This window comes from Macaca mulatta, chromosome 15, assembly GCF_049350105.2.
Source record: "Macaca mulatta isolate MMU2019108-1 chromosome 15, T2T-MMU8v2.0, whole genome shotgun sequence".
NCBI lineage: Eukaryota > Metazoa > Chordata > Mammalia > Primates > Cercopithecidae > Macaca > Macaca mulatta.
The window spans coordinates 90,875,417-90,898,854 of NC_133420.1; the positions used below are offsets into that span (position 1 = coordinate 90,875,417).

The 23,438-nt window shown below is 37.1% G+C and overlaps 1 protein-coding gene across 15 annotated transcripts in view; it reads left to right on the forward strand.

The window, feature by feature from the left end:
- Positions 1-23,438, forward strand: part of PTPRD (protein tyrosine phosphatase receptor type D) — a 548,445-nt gene that overhangs the window by 416,037 nt on the left and 108,970 nt on the right. For 10 of the 15 annotated variants that reach the window (XM_077966651.1, XM_077966654.1, XM_077966653.1 and 7 more), the window contains one exon: positions 10,904-11,001. In XM_077966651.1, coding sequence (XP_077822777.1) covers positions 10,904-11,001 — 98 coding nt within the window. Of the gene's footprint in view, positions 1-10,353; positions 10,396-10,903; positions 11,002-23,438 lie in introns of all 15 variants that reach the window. The other 5 variants (XM_077966648.1, XM_077966649.1, XM_077966650.1 and 2 more) reach the window with 1 other exon arrangement.

Genomic DNA, 23,438 nt, shown 5'->3' on the forward strand with positions numbered 1-23,438 from the left:
TGCAGGTAAGAGAATAGGAATGTCTTCAACCAGGAGACCTCTGTCTGCAAGTACTTTTCACTTTCAGATGTAATTTTGCAAATATGGCCAAACTCAAGAATTCTATTGGCAATTTAATTTTCCCAATGTATTTGGGAAGATTATATCCATTTATAGAGAGAATCTGATAAATTTTATATAAGCTAGCAGAAAGAAAAATGAATGTTACAGTTGTAACATCTCTTGTATCACCAATGACTTTACGAAATTAAAATGGGGACCTGAGTATAAAGGAAGGTGTCATTTAACTAAAGTTAGACTTATCTCAAATGGATGAGGGAATAAAGTGGACAAAATGAGATAGGAGAGGAGCTGTAGTAGATGAGGAGACTAGAAAAGGTGAAATTGTCCTAAGATCCTGGCATATCTGTTCACTCAGGAAGCAGTACATTATGCCCTTTAGCTCAGGTAAGCAATTCACTTAAGCTTGATTTGTTGAAATTGTTTATTTGCCGTCCAAGCTCTATGTTGTGGCCTGCTGTCTGGAAAATTTATACCATTTTACAAAGGAAATAGACTCTGCTGTTAATGTGAAATTCATAGAGATGTGACCATTTGCTTCAGGCTGCATAGATTTTAGCCAGTGGCTGTGAATTACCTTAATTACTTGTCAGTAGGATGAGAGCAAAATGTGGGGTTGTTAACCCAATAACCCTTTTGTGCTTGTTCATCTCCTCCTTTTTACGAAGAAGCAAGGGTTCTCTTGGAAAATGAAATAAAATAATCCTTTATTAGGTGTTGCATAACAGGTGCTATGATGCTACTTAATTTTTAGGTTTTTAAATTATTTACATTTCACTATCTGAAATGCGGCTTTTTAGTATATTATATCTACTATGAATGTATAATTGCTTATCCCCAAACATTATAACACTTGAAAATATTTATTAATATTATACATAAGTAGAGAATTAATAATCCACATCTTCTGTTAAAAAAAAAAAAGTCTTTCAATGAAATAAGATGGCTGTGATTTATATAACCAATACCTAGTACAGAGTTTGTTCCCGAAGGCAAATTGATTTCCACTTCTGATGGGTCTGTTGTGAAGGATAAAATAGCAAACAAACAATACAATTTGAAATTCAGTAGGCCTTTCAGAAGGTAAAGAAAGCACATTGCTTCGTTCAGTGATTCCATAAATTCTACTTTCTCAAAAAAATCATTTTGTGAGTGATAGATTCATTTACATTCTAAGTTATTTATTCTTTTGGGGAATCTAGATTTAAGGAGTCAGATCCTTTTTTCCTTAATTCTGCCTGTTATTCCCAATTTCATATAAATATAGCATTCCAACAATCTAAGTATGTCAAAGAACTGTGCCCTTAAATGCAGTACCACAAACACAGTTGGGTCAGAAAGTTAAGATTTCCGTCCACTGTTGCTCAGCACAAAGAGAAGACAGAGAAACGTGCTTTTTTGTCAGTATAACCATCCTTGTGAGGTTGGAGAGTGTGGGGAGGAACATTGCTTTAGCACATTTTCAAACTTTTAGACGAGAATCAAGTCACTCTCTGACACTGCTGAGAGCCTTCCAAAGAAGTAGCTTGGACTTGAATCTGTACGGAGCACTTTAAGGAGCTGCTGTATCTTCTCATTCTGAAGTCTCTGATGCTGCTGGCAGCTAGAGGTAGTTCAGGGCTGAAGCCCACTAGTCCATTATTGGCAACAAAGTTCTTGGTCTTTTTGGCATTAAGATGAGTGAAAAAAGAATCACCAACCCAGCCCCTTCTGAAAAACCATTTTATTTTTCTCTTATTGAGCATAATGTAATTGTGACTTAACCCATTGCTGCATCAGAGACAATATGGAATTGTTGAATAAATTTTTTTTCTCCCCCTAAATGGTAGTTTTTCTAGGGCTAGGACTAGATTTAGGATGAACAGTCTGATGGGATTCCAGGATGCTGCATAGTGTTAGGACTAATCTGTTACTTAAGTGATGGATTCACATGGTAAGTCTGGACAAATATACGGGAATATTTATCATTTTTTGTGCTTGCACACTTTCATTATTAAAGTATCCTTTACAATGAAAAAAAATCATGTCAGTCTGTGAAGCACTGTATGTAAGCACCTGAACAGGCTGGGGAAGCTCTTGCTTTCACAAGTGAAAGCAGGCACCTCAGCTTGTAAGTATTTTGCACAATTGTAAATATCTGTCTTATTGTAGTTCAGATGGCATTGTATAGCCAAGTTATATTTGAGACAGCATGAGCTACCTCATCATTTAAGAGAATAATGATTTAAACAATAAATCATTGATTATTAGTGTAGAAGGTCAGCCAGAATTAGTGTGGAACAGGCAATTTAAGTAACATCAGTTGTTTCACTAATAACTACCAAATTAAAATGGGGACTTAAGTATATAGGAAGGTATCATTTAGCTGACGTTTGACTTACTAGTTCTAACAGATAATGGAATAAGATGGGCAAGATAAGTAAAAGAGAGAGGTGATGTAGTAGAGGAATTTATTGGAATTATTAACTGCTGATCAAGTTTTACAAGTCTTTAAGGTCTGTGGAAGAAGGGAAGAAAATACTCACTTATAAAAGATGCATTTAAAGGAAACGTCCATTAAGCTCCATACATCTCTGTAACCAGCAGTAACTGGGTGTGCACTAGGATGGGTTAATAGATATGTTGCTTGTTAAACAAAAATGAACTGTGTTAGCCTCATTTGGAAGGAAAGTTTTCTCTTTCTTTCTTTTATAAACAATTTCCAAATTATTTTAGTCTGTCCCTCCCAGAGCATCTTCTCTTTAATTTCAAAGGCAACACGTTTATTGGGAAAATTTTGGAAAATAGAAAATAAGTTTGTTAACAGTTATTGCATATAGATTGTGACCATTTAGGTGTTCATTATACTACTCTTTAATTTTTGTACACTTGAAAATTTTTATAATTGTATGGTGGGAAAGGGGCCAATAAAAGCACTTTTAGAGAAGAAAAATTACTCTTCATCCCACTTCTTTTTTTCTTTTTTTATTTGACATATTTAAAATAAACATTAAAATATTTTGTCATTACTCCAATTTAGTCTCCAGAAATATCTGCCATATATTTTCATGTATATCGTTTCATGTATATCGTTCCAGACTTAATTTGTATATGTAGTTATTTAAATGATATAGAGTAGGTAGGGAGGAGTGTGTGTGTGTATGTATGTCGTATATGTATACACACACAATTTGCTGTTGTGACATTTAACTATATAAAAATTGACCTTTTCCAAGTGAGTGTATTAATACGTCTTATCTTCTTTTTAACAGCCCATGGCAATGATGGTAGTCAGTTCTGTAGATATAAAAATGTATTAACTCGTTCCCTATTAGTGGAGGCTAAGTTATTTCTCATTTTTGCTATTACAGATACTACTGTATTGAACCCATATATTTTGACACCATCATTGCTATTTCTGCATGGCAGACACCTGGAAATTTAATAGCAGGGTCCTAGGGCAGGCACATTTACCATTTTGATAGAGAGACCCAATTACAGACTTTTCGAAATATTGTAAAAATCCTTTACTGAAGGTTTGACCCCCTCTGGCCCATGGTCTCTAGAATTGGACAAAATGATGAAGATAAATATAATATTATTAAAAGATGGTGATATATAAAAAAAAAACAAATCACTAATATGTGTTCATTTTTCTTCTTTTTCCCAGCAAAGAAAATTTAGAGGTTGAGGATCTTAGAGAAATTCACTTTCTTTTCAGTACAAAGAAAGTTGTAAGGGAAGAGCTACTGGTAGTACTGGTGGTGCACCAATCATCGACCTTTCCCTGTGCCTGCACATTCAATGTTAAAATGTCTGCTGTCCCTGTTCATACCTCCTCCCTGGCCCAAAAATACCCCCAAACAAAACCAAAATTATAGTGTTTATGCTTGCACCTTTTAGGAAAAGAGATTTAAAACTCGATGATCAGATATTACAACATAAAGACCTCGTTTTCATTCCGTGGATGACCTTAGTATGTTTTGCCCTAAAGCATACATGGATGGTAGGTGATTGATGGGCTGTGAAAAACAAAAACAAACTCGTAAAAAGTTAACGAGTCAGAAATATGGTATCAGCAGCAGAAGTGTCTGCACAGCAACTGAATAAGCTTTAAAAAGCTCTTCAGCTATCTCTTCTGATCTATTAATACTATTAATTGGATCAATGCTAACAAGATCCATTTTTATGTATACTTTCTTCATACATTCATATTTTATTTTATACTATAAGGAATTTAGGCATATGACCTAGGTTAAGAATACCGGATGTGTTCTTTCTGTTTTATTTTCTGAAAACGATGATTCATTAAATCTAAGTGCCAGATTTCTGATACAAAGAAACAGCTTGTTCAAATTCTGTATTTTGAGAAAGTCTACATTAGAATTGAATTTTACAAAAAATTTTTTAAATGTTTCGAGGCAGGATCTTGCTCTGTTGCCCAGGCTTGAGTGCAGTGGCACAATCATAGCTCACTGTAGCCTCAACATTCCCTGCTCAAGTAATCCTCCAACCTCAACCTCCCAAGTAACGGGACCACAGGCGTGTGCCACCATGCCCGGTTCATTTAAATAATTTTTTTTTTTGCAGAAATGGGGTCTTCCTCGGTTGCCCAGGCTGGACAGAAACTCCTGCAATCAAGTAAAATTTTTGAATTTTAATTATGCCATTCAGTACTTACCTAGAAGAGCACTTTTGGTGACTCTCATTTAATAATGATCCCCAGTCACATATCAAGTCTAATTGTCGTTATTGTTGTATCAGGAATCTTTCAAATCAATGTTCTCTTTATCTTTAATTTATCATTAGTTTGTGATACAAATAATAAACATAGCAGAGTATTTGTATTTCATTCAGGGAATTCTAAATAGTGCATAAATTATGTTAAAAATATGACAAATATTTAATGAACTAATTTTCTGTTTCTGACTGTTAGCTCATAGAAGTCTACTTTTGTTAAGACTGTGGTAATTGATTTGATGAAAAAATTAGCTTCTCTTTGGTCCATAAGCACAAACTATTCTCCAGACTTTATCACAGTTTGTCAGTAAGGAAAGTCATGAAGAGACTATTACTGAGTCATTACAAACACACATATATAGTGACAGAAAAAAATCATCTAAATGATATACCACCATTGTTAATTACTTCAAAAACTCTACTTAGCAGAATAGTTATATAGTGCCTATTGGCATTTAATGTAAAGTTTAAAAGTATGAAAATAGAGCAAGTGTTTCATAAATATTTTTCTATGGATAATAAAATCATTTGAAGCATTCAGTAGCCTTACTGACTTAGTAAACTAGAGCAGGACATTTGAAAAGCAAAAATACCATAAATTAGGTTCTAAAAAGTATTCTGCCAAATGGCATTCCAGTTTTTAACATTTTAAATTCATACCGTTAGTTCATGTTTTCATGGAAACTTAGGATATTTTGGCAAGAAGTACCTGGAAAATACAGATGTGCTTTTGCATCCTCTTTTCCTCTTCCCCATCACTGAAACAGATGACCTAGGTGAAGTCCCTATATTGACACTTTTTCGCAAACTGAGGATGGTTTATGATCTCTGTCTTGCTGCATAGACAGCCCAAACAGTCTTAAAGACCCAGCTTTATGTACCTGTCACCACTTGTCCAGGGATGTTAAATGATTTGAGAGAGAGCATGGCGTAATGTGAAATGTGCTAAATGAGAGTGGACATGGTATGGGATCAAATCCTCATGCAGCTACAGTTCTGCTGATAATGATGACCTTGATCGAGTTCTTTAACTCTCCTGGGCTTCATTTTTCTAATTGGTAGAATTATTGGGGGATCAGGTTAGAGAGAGGGGAGGTAGATGAACCCATAGGGGATGAACCATGCAAGAAGCATACTTCTTTATATCCCCAGCACAAAGCAGTATTGTCTTGTGGATACAAGCTTGCAATCTGTCACTCCCAACACTCCTTGATTCTAATTCACATACACACAGATGAAAGAAGGTTTTGTTCTTTTAAAACAAAGGCCATAATCTAGTTAGCCATATGTGGACTGCAGAAGAGCTTCTTTTGACATGGACTGAGTTTCAACAAAATTTTGAGTCAAATTGAAAACTGAGGAAATGCCACAGGAAACTCTGAATTTTTAGTGGCTATTGAAAACCTGAACAGTCTGAACCGATTGGCCTTGCATTCTCACTTGGCAGAGCAAGTCCTGGAGCTGAATAGTTTCACCCTTTTCAGAAGCCCCCCCACGTGTACACTAGCCCTAAAGATGAGTGACATTGAGACTGAGCGTTAGTTGCCATTTATGTCACGCTTATGGCTATTTTTCACATAGTAAAGAATTATTGTTCTTTCTGGAGTCTCTGTTCAAAGTACAGAAACAAAAGCCAGCCCTGGAAACCTGCTCATTGTGAGGAAATGGGAATTACTGCATTTTGTGTGTGTGTGTGAAAATGTTGACTGTATAATACTTAGCCACCTTCAGTCATTTATCTTACCAGTCTAGCCCCTTTCATCCATGGAGACTTTGCCCCCCACTTTATTTAGAAGATCACAAATGCCATTCTAGAAATACTACAGTAGAAAGATGCCCAAGCTGCATGTTGAGATGTTATTTACTGTCTGGGCTTATGTAGAGAAATCATCTAACTTTTCTGGATTTGAGTCCTCTTGTATAAAATGAAAGTGCTGGACTAAGTCGTCTCTAAGGTGCCTCTCAGGTTAAGATGCCATGATTTTAAAGTTTACTTCTTATAAGGAAGTCACCATGACATTAGTCTTACAAATATGTACCCTATTAAAGGGAGCCATCCTGTTTTTTCCTCCAACCTAAGGCAGATTTCAGTGACTGCATCTGTCATTTTTCACGTTGACACTATACTATGGAGATCATAGCTTCAAAATGAAAAGTCTTACCAGATTTGACGCGTGCCTTTAAAATGCATTTATGGGCCGGGCACAGTGGCTCATGCCTGTAATTCTAGCACTTTGGAAGGCCAAGGCAGGTGGATCACGAGGTCAGGAGTTTGAGACCAGCCTGACCAACATGGTGAAACCCCGTCTCTACTAAAAATATAAATATTAGCCGGGTGTGGTGGTGCGTCCCTGTAATCCCAGCTACTCAGGAGGCTGAAGCAGGAGAACCGCTTGAACCCGGGAAGTGGAGCTTGCAGTGAGCTGAGGTTGCACCACTACACTCCAGCCTGGGCAACTGGGCAACAGAGTAAGACTCCATCTCAAAAAATAAAAAAAAAATAAAAAAAAAGCATTTCTGTTGTACATTTGTAGCTTTGAACTGATGAGATCATGACACTGGCAAGCCCTCCCTATTTGTTAGCTCTCCTTCAAGTTCTTGGCTGCTAATAATAGCTGAAGTACTAAAGCTTGCTAATGGGATGTTAGAGGGGATTCAAGAATATCACCAAGAGAAAGCTCGTCTCATTCTCTTAAATCCTGATATGACTTCTAAATGGAAAAAAAAAAAAGGAATAAATGGAGTTATAGGCCCCGCCTCATGAATCGCATAGGACTAAGAGCCAGCGCTGGGGAACTTTAAAAATATCAATATATAGCTCCCACATCCAGAGACCTTAATTGGTCTGGTGTACAGCCTACAAAAAAAAAAAAAAAATTTAAAGCACATCAAGTAATTTAAATGTGAAAACTCTGATGTAGTAAAGACTTTGGTTGATAGACTGTGAGCAGTGGTCATGTTGCCAGACAAAACATTGAAAGGATACCACAGTGAGATCAACTTCATAGTTTTCTTAGTGTCTATCTTTTCATTTAAAATCTAACATATTTATATCATATAACTTTCTTTCAATATTGGGCAGTGGAGATGTTTCTGCAGAATTTTGTAACAATATTTTGAAGTAGATCCTTGATCATTGTTTTCTGATATGAGCTAAACAGTTTCAACTTAGAGGAGTTTTACTCTGGAGGATTATTTTTATGCTGACATTCAGTCTTTTCTGATATATGATATAACATCATAATAGACTGTGTATACACTTTGACTAATGAGAGAAAATAGCAGCAAACTTAAATAGTTGAAAAAATAAACAATTCAACTGCATACTACTTTTCTATTTTGTAAAAAGTAAGTACTCTCCACCCCCCCTCAAAGAAGAGGTACAATAACTTTTAGAACCCTTACATTTGCACCATGTCCAATAGACCCTTCTCTGTTCAGAAGTTCTATCTGTGTGTGGGAAGAATGAAAGTTATGAAGAAGAGAATGGCTCTTGAATTTATCTAGTTCTATACTCTGATTTTAACAGTTAAAGAAATCAAAGGCGCTTCACAAATGGTGATTTGTCCCTATTAGTAGATGACAAAACCAGAAGTAGAACTCAAGTCCAGTATTCTAAGCCAGGATTCTTTCTCCTGTACCATTGGATTCACACAAATTCTCCTCCCTTTTCTGTGAAACATCCATCTGCCATTTTTACTTAGAAATTGAGTGCAATATGGTATCCAATGATAAGTTTTATGTAGCGATTCTTTAATGCTATGATATCTTGCATGTAATAGATATACGTATATATATTCTGATGTGGAATATAATGAGCCAATGTAGATCTGCTTGAATTTTTCTTTAATAAGCTTCCAATATAATAATTCCAGATCATGTGCCAGTGCATGCCTCAAGTAAATATGTTGATCACATCTTTGGTTATTATTATGGTCTTCTACTGCTGTAATACTAATACTTTTCCCATCTCCAACTGGCTTTACTTTTTGCAGCTTTGAGCAGTAATTCAGTCCCCTACGCCTCCCTGATTGGCTCTGTGTCCTCCCTCTCTAGCCAAACCACCACTCAGTCCATATATGATAATAACTCTCTCCCACGATTCGCTCGAAAAGGTCTAAACATCTTTGTCTCTATTATTTTCTCTGTTAAAGTACTGTAATGATGTCCATATCGGTCCATTTCCATTTCCAGATAAGCCTAAAGTCACCTATGCCTTTGCATTTCCATTCTTTTCATTGGGGGTGCCTCATCTGGATAAGATCATGTAATTATCAGATCACTGTCACCCTCTCACTTCCTCCACAGAATGTAAATTATTTCAGTTCTACCACTAATACAGAAAAGTTTCAGAAAGGGTTCCAAAATTTTGTTCCAAAGGCATTATTATATCACCAACAAAGAATTTCTACTTGCAAGCAATTCAGTTTTATTGGCTCTCCACTAAAATTTTAGCTGACTGGAAGCAGACCTTCATAGCCATAAAAACTAAACCACCAGAATTCACAACACTTGCTAAAGTGGTAGTCTTTAAAGAGCGGGGTAGCTTTTACTTAACTTACCAGAACCATTGACAATTTGGCATTTGAGATAAAGGAACTTACTGGGTGACTTTTAACAATGGTATAATTCCTAAAATGCTCTTAAAGTAGTCACATGTCATGTTGACTCTATGGCCATCATTCTGTAGCCTCCCTCCAGAGAGCCACAGTGACAGCAGAATGTCAACACATGGCTTCCAGTTTGAGCTCCTCCCTCATTCTTTTTCTGCTTCAGTGGCTTCCCTGGGGACATGCTAGTTCAGGTTTTTCTAGCCAGCTGGAATTTGTGTCTGTGAGATAAGAGTCAGCAATGCTCTTTCATGATACTTCTGTAAAATTAATAGGAAAAAAAAAAAGACAAAACATATGAAAAGTGAGAAAACATCAGAAAGACACAGGAGTCACCAAAATTAATAGTGGATTATTTTTCATGGAATCTATGAAATTAATATATCTTCCACTGGCTGAATGAACTAGAATGTGTCAGCCCCCGTCTCTGCTTTCCTTCTTTTTTCACCCTCTTTCCCTCCTGTCTTTTCATCATTTGATCACTTTCCTGAATTCATTTCTCATTAGTGGACAAAGATGTTTACACCTAAAGTAGATTGTAGGTTTGCTGGGGGTTGAATAATGGGGACCTGGGGCAAAATATCACAGAGTTGTTAGTGTGGCCATTTATAAATGTCCAGAAGAAGGCTGCAACCCCAACCTCTACAATCTGCTACTAGTGGAAACATTTTTGAAGCTCAGTTTGGTGTCTGATTGTGCCTTCAGTGATTATCGTCAATGAGCCGTGGTGCATGTCATTCTTTGTGTCTATGTTTGCATGTGAATGTCAGTCACCTACAGGTTTGTGAAATATTAGCGATCTTAATGTAGTAGTCACATTGTACTAGCCACAATGTATAATGAATCCTGCAAAAACTTGCAGCATTTTGATTAGTCCTTTGGAAAAATATATCAGGCTTTCCATTTCATTTTTTTTAAGAATTTGTTCTATTTTATTTTATTTACACCATCATTTCCTTTGCAGGTTCAGATGATTCCGGTTACCCTGGTAACCTTCATTCTTCAAGTTAGTTTTCCTTGATTATGCATAAGTCATTTTATGTTTACTATCAAGCTACTACTCTTTCCCTTTTAGGCCTTTCTCAGTGTCTGTTTTCTTAGTTCACTTTACACCATTTAATTCCACACAATTTCCATTTCACACAGTGCAGGAGAAGGAGTTTGAAATGGCATAAAAGTCATTACTCAAAGCAGAAGTTGACATCAAGCCTGACTGTCAGTTTCCTCCGCTAGCTAACCTCATTGATTCATAGCACAATAACGCTTTCTTTTACACTAGGAGTGTTAGTTTGGAGATTTTGCTTGGTGACTTTTCATTTGGCTACAAAATTCATCTTCCCAGAGCATGTCCTGCTTTGAGTAACCAAACTATTTGCCTGCTTCCTCACCTAAAACATCTTTACTACTCACATATTTTCAGGCCATTTCTAACTATAGTATTCTCTATATTTTGGAATGGCTAGCATCGTTTTCATTTGTTTTCAAATGTTTTTCCTCTTTCCTTTTTTCAATAGGTATGGCTAGCCATCCTCCAATACCCATCTTGGAACTTGCAGACCACATTGAAAGATTGAAAGCAAATGACAACTTGAAGTTTTCCCAGGAATATGAGGTAATTCACTGTGTTTATTCTTTATAGTAATTTTAAGAGTTGCTCTTCTCTTTTTTTGACCATATTCTTGAAAATTAACCTCATCAGTGCTTTTCCCTTTAAATATGACTCAAATATGATATAAAAATGTATAACGAATTGCCAACTTAAAAGCGTCTGCACAAGCAATATAGTAATTACAATTTTAAAGTGTTAATTTTACATTTGTTCATTATTACTTGCTGAGATTATGAATTTTCTAACTTTTATTTTATTTTTAATTGGCAATAATTGTATATATTTATATATATGGATTATTATTAATTATAGTCACCATTCTGTGTAATAGATCACTAAAGCTTATTCCTGCTGTCTAGCTAAAACTGATCAACATCTCCCCTTTCTCCAGCCATCGGTTGGTAATCACCATTCTACTATCTACTCCTATGAGTTTGACTTCTTTAGATTTCACATATAAATGAGATCATGCAGTATTTGTCTTCTGGTTTTTCAGTTCCTAGAATATACTAAATTGATAAGGTTTCCAGCATACCAAATAGGTGCCAAATACACTGATTTGTGATAAGAATCCTCATCTAAAAAAGAAAGATTACAGAGATTAAGTACATTTCTCAAGACTCTTGGTTTCATAAGCCATGAAAACTCTGTAATTATTGAGTACATATATATTACCTTAGCCTTCAATTAGTTAGAGCTAATATTAACATAGAAATATATTTTCAGAGAGTTGCTTGTTTTTGAAGAAATGGTGCACTGAATGCTATCTTAAAATTCCGGAATCCTTAAAAAGTCTATGTGAATTATTGATGAAGGTAAATTAAAAGCCTGTGTGAATGCACATGTATGTGGGTGTGTATTTGGATATTGTGGTATATATCAAGCAAAACTTTATAAAACTGGATATTTCTGGTATTCTCCAGCAACAAGGACACTTAATGAAGCCAATTAATGAATTGTTGATAACCAGACCATAATTATTTTTCCTAGACCAGTTTTAACATAATATTAAAATGTACAGCTAAAATCTTGTAGTTGTACCAAATAATAAAAGGTTATTGGGTACCTGGGCAGCCCAAATTTCACCATCAGGGGTTTCTACTGATTTACTTACTGGGAGTTGTTAACACATTCCTGTTACCTCTTGGTATCTGTTGTATCAGCCTTAATTGGGGCAGTTGCACTGGACCTACCAGCTCTAACATTCTACCCTATCATATTCTGTAGCAAAACACTCTAAGAGGACCCCCAACCTCAAGTGGCTTAGAGGGGTCACAAAAATAAGAAGACGCTCCATATAAGAGAACATGGAGCAGTGAGGCCTGTGGCAGTCTAAATATCCTCATGGCCTTCCCATAATCTTCAAATATTCAAATGTTCATTATTTTAAGTTACTGTGCTGGAAAACCAAAACATATCTGTAGTCTCATTCACCTCCACCCTCAAGAGCCAGACCGCCTTTTATTCAATTTGCATACTCCAGCATCTTTGTCATATATTTGATAGGACACAAAAATTTTGTTTGTTTCCTCACCTTTTGATTAAGTTACATTTTCCTTTATTCTGCACCAAGCATTCAGGAGAACATTTTCAATGTTGGGAAAATTCACACTGGAACGCACGTTATCTTCTTTTCTCAGATGGTCGGCAGCTTATTTCTTTCGTGCTCTTCCTGTTGATCAGAATAGCTCTTTTAAAAATATGCAGTATCCTTTAAAACACCTTCTAGAGTTTCTGATTTAGGGCTTAAGGCTCCAGAGTGAGTTTTAGAAGAGAAAATAAGGCAAATCATAAATAGCACCTGGGGCAACATAAAAAACCCTTAGTTATGTCAGTGTTTATGAACCAGAAATCTTTCATCACTCCGACCTACTTTTTATTGTTATGTGATTCTTATTATTTTGCCATGTGATATTTTTTCACGGACCTGCTTTAATTATTTATTTTTTATTATGGGTTACATAATGGGTCACAAATTATGGAAATACAATAACTCGACCTGTGAATAAGCCATTAATTCACTCTCCACCAATCTAACTTTAAACCACAGGCAATAATATAGTCATGCATCACTTGATGACAGGGATGCTTTCAGAGAAATGTGTTCTTAGGTGATTTTTGTCATTGTGCAAACTTCATGGAGTATAGCAAACTAGATAGTATAGTCTATTATACACTTAAGCTATGCGGTCTAGCCCACTGCTCCTAGGCTGCAATCCTGTACAGCAGGTTGCTATACCCAACAGTAACTGTTTGTGTGTTTAAACAAAGAAAAGGTAAGGTAAAAATACTGTACAAAGAGTTTTAGGCCAGGCGCGGTGACTCACACGTGTAATCCCAGCATTTTGGAGTCCGAGGCAGGTGGATCACCTGAGTTCAGGAGTTCAGGACCAGCCTGGCCAACACGGTGAAACCCCGTCTCTACTAAAAATACAAAATTAGCCAGGCCTGGTGGCAGGTGCCTGTAATCCCAGCCACGCGGGAGGCTGAGACAGGAAAATCGCTTGAACCCGGAGGTGGAGGTTGCAGTGATCCAAGATCACACCATTGCACTCCAGCCTGGGCGACAAGAGTGAAACAAACAACAAAAGAATTAAATGGTTCCCCTATGTAGGACACTTAGCATGAATGGCGCTTGCAAGACTGGTAGTTGCTGTGGCTGTCAGTGAGAGTAGTGAGTGAATGTAGAGGCCTAGGACATTACTGTATACTACTGTAGACTTTATAAACACTATAAACTTAGGCTACAACAAATTTATTTTAAAACTTTATTTCAATAGATTAACCTTAGCTTACTGTAACTACTTTATAAAATTTTTAAACTTTTTGACATCACTTAGCTTAAAACACAAACACATCATACAGCTATACAAAAACATTTTTTCTTTTATCCTTATTTTGTAAGCGTTTTTCTATTTAAGTTATTTTAACTTTTTAAAATTTTTGGTTAAAAACTAAGATGCAAAGACATGCATTAATCTAGGCCTACACAGAGTCAGAATCATCAGTATCACTGTCTTCTGCCTTCACGTTTTGTCCACTGGAACATCTTCAGGGTGACAGCATGGAGCTGTCATCTCCTATAATGATAATGCCTTCTTCTGGATACCTCTTGAAGGACCTACCTAGGGCTGTTTTAAAGTTCTCTTTTTTTAAATAAATAAAAGGAGTGCACTTTAAAATAACAATGAAATATATACTTTAGTAAACACATAAACTAGTAACATATTCACTTTTTATTAAATATTATGTACTGTACATAATTGTATGTGCTTGAGTGGTAGCAGAGTAAGTTGAATTACACCAACATCTCTACAACCACATGAGTAATGCACCATGCTGGGACGTTACGACAGCTACCACATCCCTAGGTGATGGGAATTTCTTCAGATCTATTATAGTTTTATGGATCAATCTCTTATTTGTGGTTTGTTGTGGACTGAAATGTCATTATGCAGCACATGGCTATAAAAGCATCACTCAAGCAATCTCAGTTGCATCCATTGAATATAATAACTGGCCTTCTTTAAATATGGAATTTTCAAGAAATGCTACATGTAAAGATACTTTAATGATCCTCATTTAGCCATTAGATCAGAAGTGCTCCTTGAAAATAGTTATGAACTGCATGCTGGCAATGCTGCTATGCACAGCTTCCCCAGTAGGCTTAGCCTTGGACATGATAGCCCACATAGACTCTTCACTGATGTTCATGATGATGATCTGTGATTAAAGCTCCCTGGGCATGAATTGACTCTACTGTGCCTTAACAAGCATGAAGGAGATGTTTAAGTGTTGTATTCAACAGTGATAATAGGATTAAGACCTCAACATAAAAATTTAGGCTTAGAGCAACACTTTGTGGGGAAAAATTGTTTATTCTACATAAACTTGAATAGATTTTTACTGGCTTTCAGCAAAGAAAATAGAGGAAAGAAAACTCACATTGATTTCAAACACCTGATTATTTTGGCATAATCACTGTGAGTAAATGTTTACTTAGAACTTGTAACATACATGAAGCTAAATTTTTTACTGTGATTCTAAGACTAACACAGGTTAAAGGCATGAGAGCTGTTTGCACTGATCCTGAGGTCAGAATAGGAGGAAGTAGGTTAGATTGTAGCACAGTATTATTAGATCCTATAAGACACTTCCTGTACTATAAAGGCCTTGAACTCCAATACTGTATTTAGTGAAAGCTAGAAGAATGGACCTGAGAAATTAGTGTAACCCCATCTCTGCAGGTCTTTATAAACACTTTAGATGTCCATTTTCTGAGATGAAACTAAAAAGTCCTACTGGAATTTAAGTAATCTCAATTTGAGAATGGTATCTGGAATGCAGGGAATAAAGTCCTCCTTAAAGTTGGTGTGGCTGTTAAAGTCCATTTATTAGGCTGCTGAATCTTTAAATCAGAATAATATGTGTAGGTCTTGCCAAACAAAATCTTGGGCTGTCGCCTACAGATCATTTGGTTGCCTATTTAAAATTGAAATTCCAAGGAAGAAGTCAAATCCCTGAATAGACCAATAACAAGTTCTGAAATTGAGGCAGTAATTAATAGCCTACCAATCAAAAAAAGCCCAGGACCCGATGGATTCACAGCCAAATTCTACCAGAGGTACAAAGAGGAACTGGTACCATTCCTTCTAAAACTATTACAAACAGTAGAAAAAGAGGGACTCCTCCCTAACTCATTTTATGAGGCCAGCATCATCCTGATACGAAAACCTGGCAGAGACACAATAAAATTGAAATTCCTTGTTCCAACCCCAGAAATGCTAGTTTAATAGGTCAGCTGTGGTATCCACGAATCTGCATTTTAAAAGAGCTCTTCAGCTGACTTTGATGCAGGTACTTCAAAGACTTCAATTTGAGGAATGTCATCGGTTTAGGGTAATGTATTACAGAACATGATCCCCAGTCTTCATTTCACCATTTGCTGAGATAGCATATAGACTAGTATATTTAAGATTTAATCAGAAGGCATCATCACAGTGATGTATGTACAAATCTTATTTAGACTAGATAGATTGTAAGAAACTATAGCCCCTGGAAATTCTCAAGGAAAGACAGAAGAGCATTTCTGATGTATTATAGAGCCAAGGCTAACAGTAAAGGTACACACTAAGAACGGTCATCTAGAACTGAAAGGCTGTGGCAATTTCCTGATATCTTCTCTGGAGCTTTCATCTTTATGCTTTCTCTGGGGTGGCTTCATTCTTCCCCTGATACAAGCCAGCGTCTTCTTTTTTTCTCGCCCACACACAGAAAACATGGTCTTTAATCATATTTTCATTTACATACAGGCCCCATAAAGAGACTGAGTTGTTCTTGCCAGTCACATTTTAAATGCCAGAGAACAAAGTCTGAACTCTAGCTAATTGATGGTTTGTTGTGGGGACACACGTTGGGACATAACTGCTAACAGTCCACTTATGCAGATCTTGGATGGAGGAGAGGGAAATTTCTGTGTAAGGGGGCTTGTGAGCTGGGAGGAGGAACCAATAATTATCCACGACAATACAAAGCATTTTGCTCAGTGCTGAGAAAACATAGAAGTTGTAAGAAACTTATACTTCTGGAGTTCGTAGTTGTCAAAGACAAATATATACAACAAATAAGAATTACACCAAGGAGGTAATCTTGAGTGCTATTGGAATGTTATTGGGATTCAGTAAAGGTCATAATGATCTGGAGAATTGAGAAATATTTTGAAGAGAGGATGGCACTCTTCATGGAACTAGGAAGAAGAGGATTGAAGTGCATTTTGTCAAGGGAAGGGCACATGGGAAATGCACATTCTGGTAGTCTCATAGTCAGTGTGGACTAGAGACCAACAGCATTGGCGTCACCTGGGGACTTTTTAGAAATGCAGAATTTTAGGCACTACCCCAATGCTACTGATTCAGAATCTCCATTTTAAAATATATCGATGATGTCTTTGTGTAATAAATTGGCACCCCGGCTGGGCACGGTGGCTCACACCTGTAATCCCGGCATTTTGGGAAGCCACTGCAGGCAGATTGCTTGAGTCCAGGAGTTTGAGACCAGCCTAGGCAACATGGTGAAACTGTCTCTACAAAACTACAAAATAAAATTAGCCAGGCATGATGGCATGTACCTGTAGTCCCAGCTACTCGGGAGGCTGAGGTGGGAAGATCACCTGACCCCCAAGGGGTTGAGGCTGCAGTGAGCTGAGATCATGTCACTGCACTCCAGCCTGGGTAACAGATGGAGACCCTGTCTCAAAAAAAGTTAAAAAAAAAAAATGAATGGGCATCCCAGTGGTCACTATCAAGAAAAGCTTTAAAGTTAGAGAAAATGTGAAACTAGTTCCTGATGTGGTCTTCAAGGTACAGTTTTCTAATAGAAATACTGTCCCAAATCACATAGCCTACTTCAGGTACATTCTAGATTTTATACATTTTGTGGTGTGGATTGAGATAATAACCCCTTTTTAAATAGTTACAACAACAACATTTCTTCTGAGTTCCTATCAGCTCACTTACAAGTCACATTTTGGACCACAGTCCATACTGTCATGGTAGTTACACAGAGATGAACAGTCATCAAACATCTAGTTTCAAGTTAGTCAGCATTAGCTCTGTTAGTAATACTACCTTAAAGCTATGTATTAACTCGGAGCAATCTTTCTGTTGCTATTGGAGAGGGGCAAGAAACTTTGTGGTTCACAGAAGTGCTCCCTGAAGAAGCCCTCTTTGATCTTTTTGTTCTCATCACAAAGCCCAGTCCCAATGCCTTTGCTGCCGTCTCTGGAGGTGGACTGTCTCCAATCTCAGTGCTCACATGTCTCCCGCCATTCAGCATCCACATGTGCTGAGTTTCTTCCTGTTCTTATGGCAGCACTCTCACATCTCCTGTCTGTGATGATGATAATGAGCCTTTTATATGAAATATTTCAGATATCAGAGCCCTGTCCTTCTGTTTTTATAACAGTATGTATTACACCTTTGTAGAAGAAGTTAAAATCTTCCCATCACTTAGTAAGACAGATAAAGGAAAAACATATTTCCTTGATGAATAATGAAATACATCAAGACAGTGTTGAGACATATAGAGACACTTAAAAACATTGCTTAGGTCATATTTTTAAATATTTAAATATAAAATATATGAAATATAAATATTTAATATTTAAAGTTGTCTAAACCTCAGAGATCATGTGCTTTCACGTTCCCTTAACTCTCCGTAGAGTTAAGGAGCATGAGACTGAGAAAGAAGTGACTTACCCAAGGTCACACACCTACTATATGTGGTAAAACCAGGTCACAAATTCATCTTGTTTTGTTCTTTTTCACTGCACCTTAACTTACCTGATGTAAACACCTAAATGTTTCACTCTTTGTTTCTTACTATGCCCTGATGATAGAGTTCAGAAAGCTTAGTATCTAACTAGATCAAAATATTTATATTTAAAATTTCTGTGAAACTGTCATAGTTACCAATTTCCACTGCATGACTATTCCTGGGAAAACCCAGTGGTTTTCTATGACATGCTAAGGACACATTTCTTTTCTCCATAGATAATTTGTTCACTCCTGATGGTAAACATTGTATTTCTCCACAGAGGGGACAAAAATTATCTGTCATCTAAGCAATGACCACAAAAGAAAACATTTCTATTTTCCCTTGGAAAAGACTCTTGGTATATTTAACCACGTGTGGCACAGTATATTCACAGATGCAAAACCATCATTAGTAAAACCATCATCATTATTAGGTTTTGTAAACCTCTGAGCACTTATAATGCAAAACTACTTGTCATATCTGCTTTCAATTAGTTTATCATTTATGTGTAAGCTCATGAGGGGAGACATGTATTGAAGAATCATACAGAAACAAGAAACCAAACACACAGACATATGTACCCACACACACAATTTTTTTTTTTTTTTTTTTTTTTTTTTTTTTTTGCCAACTTAGAATGCACTGGATTTTTTCTTAAAGGTGGTTCCCCCATTTTCTTGAAGGAAGAAAGTGCTGGATGACAGAGATCTGTTTTCATCTTTTTCTTTTTTTTTTTTTTTTTTTTTGAGACGGAGTCTCGCTCTGTCACCCAGAGTGAAGCGCAGTGGCCGGATCTCAGCTCACTGCAAGCTCCGCCTCCCGGGTTCACGCCATTCTCCGGCCTCAGCCTCCTGAGTAGCTGGGACTAGAGGCGCCCGCCACCTCGCCCGGCTAGTTTTTTTGTATTTCTTAATAGAGACGGGGTTTCACCGTGTTAGCCAGGATGGTCTCGATCTCCTGACCTGGTGATCCGCCCGTCTCGGCCTCCCAAAGTGCTGGGATTACAGGCTTGAGCCACCGCGCCCGGCTGTTTTCATCTTTTATGGAAAGTGGAAGAGTGGAACAGACTCTTCCATTTCTAAGGGAACGGCGTCCATTTCTAAGTATTTTTGACATATGAGTCACAAGAGATAAAAGGTTGTTTTTTTGAAAAAGTTGAGAACAAATTATGGTGGTTTAGTAATGGAACGAGAAAAATGAGCAATTTCGTGAAATAAAAAGCAGTAACATTTTTGTACCTGGGATGGATGAAGTTGAGGAAGATGAATGGCTAAATTTACTATTCCAAATCAGAATCTCCTAATACTCTGGGATTGGAGGTGGGTATGGCAGAGTCTTTGCCCACTTCCTTATGAGCCTAGCAGTTTTTCTGCTTCTCAGATTGGGGCCAAATCTCTCTGCCTGCCACACAGGACTTTCTACTTGTTGAGCCAACAGTGGAAATAAATATTATGACACAGTCACTAAGTACACAGGCCCTTGGCTCAGGTTGCCAGTTTGGCCGCTAGCTCAAGCTGTGTGACCAAATAACTGAACCTCTCTGTATTTTAATTTATCCATCTCTATATAAAGAAGCAACCATAGTACTTATTTCAAACAATCATTAAAAACAAATTGAACACGTAAGTGTTTTTCAGGTTTCCTGACACCAGTACTCAGTAGTCTTAGTAGCTATTACTTATTTTATCTCATCTAGGTGCCATCAATTTTAAGATACCCCATCATTGCATGTACCACTAAGGAATAAAAGATATCGCCAGTACAATTGCAAGATGCCATCAATTTTAAGATGCACATCAATTTCAGAGATGTTAGAATGTGGAAAAAAAAATGCATGTCTTAGAATCAATGAAACCCTACCTTTTCCTTTCCCAGGCCAAACCCTTAGGGATTTGCTGATGTCAGTAAAAAAATAATAATAATAGTAAAAGAAAGAATGAAAAATTGCTAGTTTAAACCAGTGCAATTAGCACTTGTTATGTTGCGCTTTCTTACCCTCCAGTCATTTGCTGTGATCAAGCCTCTCTGGGTCAGGTGTTTTGATCAGGTGTCTGGCCTCTCGGTATGCTGTTGGCCACATGATAACAAGCTCACTGCTCGGCACACAGCAGGTGATTAACAAAAGTGTGTGTCTGGATCAATTTCTAACTAAATTTACAGTTCACAGAAACTCTTTATTGTGATCAAAATTGCCAGTACCAACAACACGAGCAAACAGAACAAAGAGTATCCTGCTGTAAAGAGCTTCTTTTTCCAGTTGACATCCCCACCTGATCTATCAGCAGTGAAGCCTTATTTTCAGGCTCTTTTCTCTCAGAAAATAGGCTATTACTATCTCTAGACAGTACAGAAGTGATTACATTTTAATGCAGACCCCTCAGATTTAACTCAAAAGTACCTACCAATTAAACTCCCTGAGCCTTTTATAGCAAAGATTTTATAGCAAAGGTTGGCCTGCCAGTTGGCCATCTGAGAAGATGCTGTCTTTGTTCTGTAGTTAAGGACCAGTCTCACCAAGTAAAATGTAAAAGTACAGAGAGTCCCCTCCCAGCGGGCTGCTTTCTGCATCTTATAAACAAATCTAGTAGGACACCAAGACAGCAGCTTACCTTAGAAGAAACATTGCATCCAAAACAGGATGTATGTCTATGTGCTTATCGTCTTTTTTTCTTACTCGTCTTCTATAGTTGTGAGAACTCAAAGTGCAAGTAATTTCTCAAGTTCCAAAGCTTATTTCTACTTAGACTTTTAAAATGTTTGTTCTTTCACCCACTTAAAAAAAAAAAAAACCCTCAGACATTTTCTTTACTAACATTAAACTCCGTATCTTTCATAGTAGAGCCTATTGTTTTTTTTCTTGTGGGAGTCCTACCCATCTTAAGGGACTCTCACATAACTCTCGTTTTCTGTTTCCCAGTCCTTATTCTCATACAATTTCAACTTTTGTTTTTTCTCAGTCCTTGTTCTCATACAAGTTCACTATAACTAATTGGCCCTTGACCATCACTGGACATTGTCCAAAATGTGTTTTCACCTGCTCCCATGTGGAGCCGAAGGCTCTCAGGAAACAATTAATTCTGTCTCTGCTTCCAAAACAAGTTTTCAATTTCAAAGAGACCATAGCAAGGACTGAAAAAGACACTCTTTATTGAATTGTATTTTTATTTAAAAATGAAGTTGGGATTTTAGCACCTGAGTGGTAAAAGTGTGTATGTAGAGGAGTGCTGTAGTGGATGCTGGGGAGTTCCTTGAAGTCAGGGAAAACAAGGTTCATATTTTGACTGGGCCAATTAGTAGCTGTGCTGCTTGATCCTGAGCCAGTTACTTTACCTCTCAGAACCTTGGTTCTCTTATTTAAGATGAGAATATTAGTATCTACTCATGAGACTGTTACAAAGATGAATGTATGTTAGGCACCTGGCCCATTGCCCTCTATGCTTAGTAAACAGAAGTGGCTCTTGTTATTGTGAACTTCACTATGCATGACGGTATCTGTCAGTCACTTAACATGACTTTTTTTTCTCAAGTGATTTTTATCTTCTATAATATTATCTTCTCATTCTTCCAAAAAGGAGCTCTATGAAAGCAATTAGGGGAAGGTAAAGGGTGACAAGGATGGAGGGTAATTATGAAGAACTACAGAGTTCTTTTCATATTTTGTACATAATGTCATTTCTGGAAGTTATATCCACATTAAAATATCAAAAAAAGGTAATTTCACTGATGATTGGAAACTGTCCTGGTGTCTCTGCTATAAATTTTAATGCCCCTAAACACATTATTTAACTCTCCTGATCTCAGTTTCTTTGTTTATAAGAGGAGTAGTTTGAATGCCTTCATCTGTTTAACATTTAGTGGAGAACCAAAAATAATCAAGAAATGAGCTGTCCTGAATGAGTCTTCTAGGAGAAACAGGGGGAAAACAAAAAACAACAACAACAACAAAACGATAATTGTTAAGTTCATCTTGGGAGTGGGACAATATTGGTGAGAGTCTTCCCAGAGTACCCCTGACTTGGAGGGTCACTGAAATTTGCCAGAAATATAAGCCTCCAGGCTGAGGTATCTGTGCATGCAAAGGCATGGAGATGAGAAGAAGCGTGGCTTGCTCAGGGGACCCCAACGTATTCTGTGACTGTCGTTGCAGCATCAGGGTCATACTGCTGAGAGGTGAGGTGCGAAAGGTGATTACACCCTTGAAAGGTCATAACAACATAGGAAGGAGTCTGCAACCAAGTGATTTCAAAAGTGTTCAGAAAAGTCATGGAAATCACTTCCTATGATTCCTCCTGAAGCTCCAAGTACCTGAGGGACCAAATGAGTACATCTGTGTTTATGTCACTGCTGGGAACAGCTTTCGGGGAGAATTTTAACAATGCTGCAACAAGAGATTGGAGCATGGCTGCCTAGAGCCTGATATAACCCAGCATCACAGAGATGCCTTTACTTATTTATGTATTTAAGTTTAAAATTACAAAATGTTAGTGGCAGTATTATTTGTCATGGTTTTTCTACTGTGGCTAAACAGTTTGTCATTCTTTTTGAAAAAACAATTGTTGGGCACACCACCATGCTTTGGGAGTATAGAGGGGATTAAAGTGAAGGATATAAGCATTAAGACATTACATGAATTTGCAGTGTTGGCTAGGCCTTGGGAAACATTAGTCTTTCCATCGTCACAGATGCAGCAATCAGAGTATTTGGCTTTAGCTTAAAAGTTCATGCATGAAACATAATCAGAACTTTATTATTTCTCACTTGCTAAAAAAATTTCCTTAACAGCAGGCACTCATCAGTCCTCTAAACTTCAACCAATGGCTCACAGAGACCCCTGATTTAATTCATTCTTTCTCTTATGACCCCTCCTTCCTTCACTCCTTCTTTTATTCCCCTTCTCTTCCTCTTTCCTTCCTTTTTTCTTCTCAGTCCCCCTTCTTTGTTTTTCTGCCAGTTTAACAGAGCATTTTTATATCTTTTTTTAGTATTAAACTGCACATCTTAATATCATAATAGTCTTTCAATAGAGTTTCAGAGTCTAGACAGTGCTTTACAAGGATGACGATAGCAAACATTTGTATAGCACTTACCATATGCCAGACATTCTTCAGAATGCATTACTGTAAACA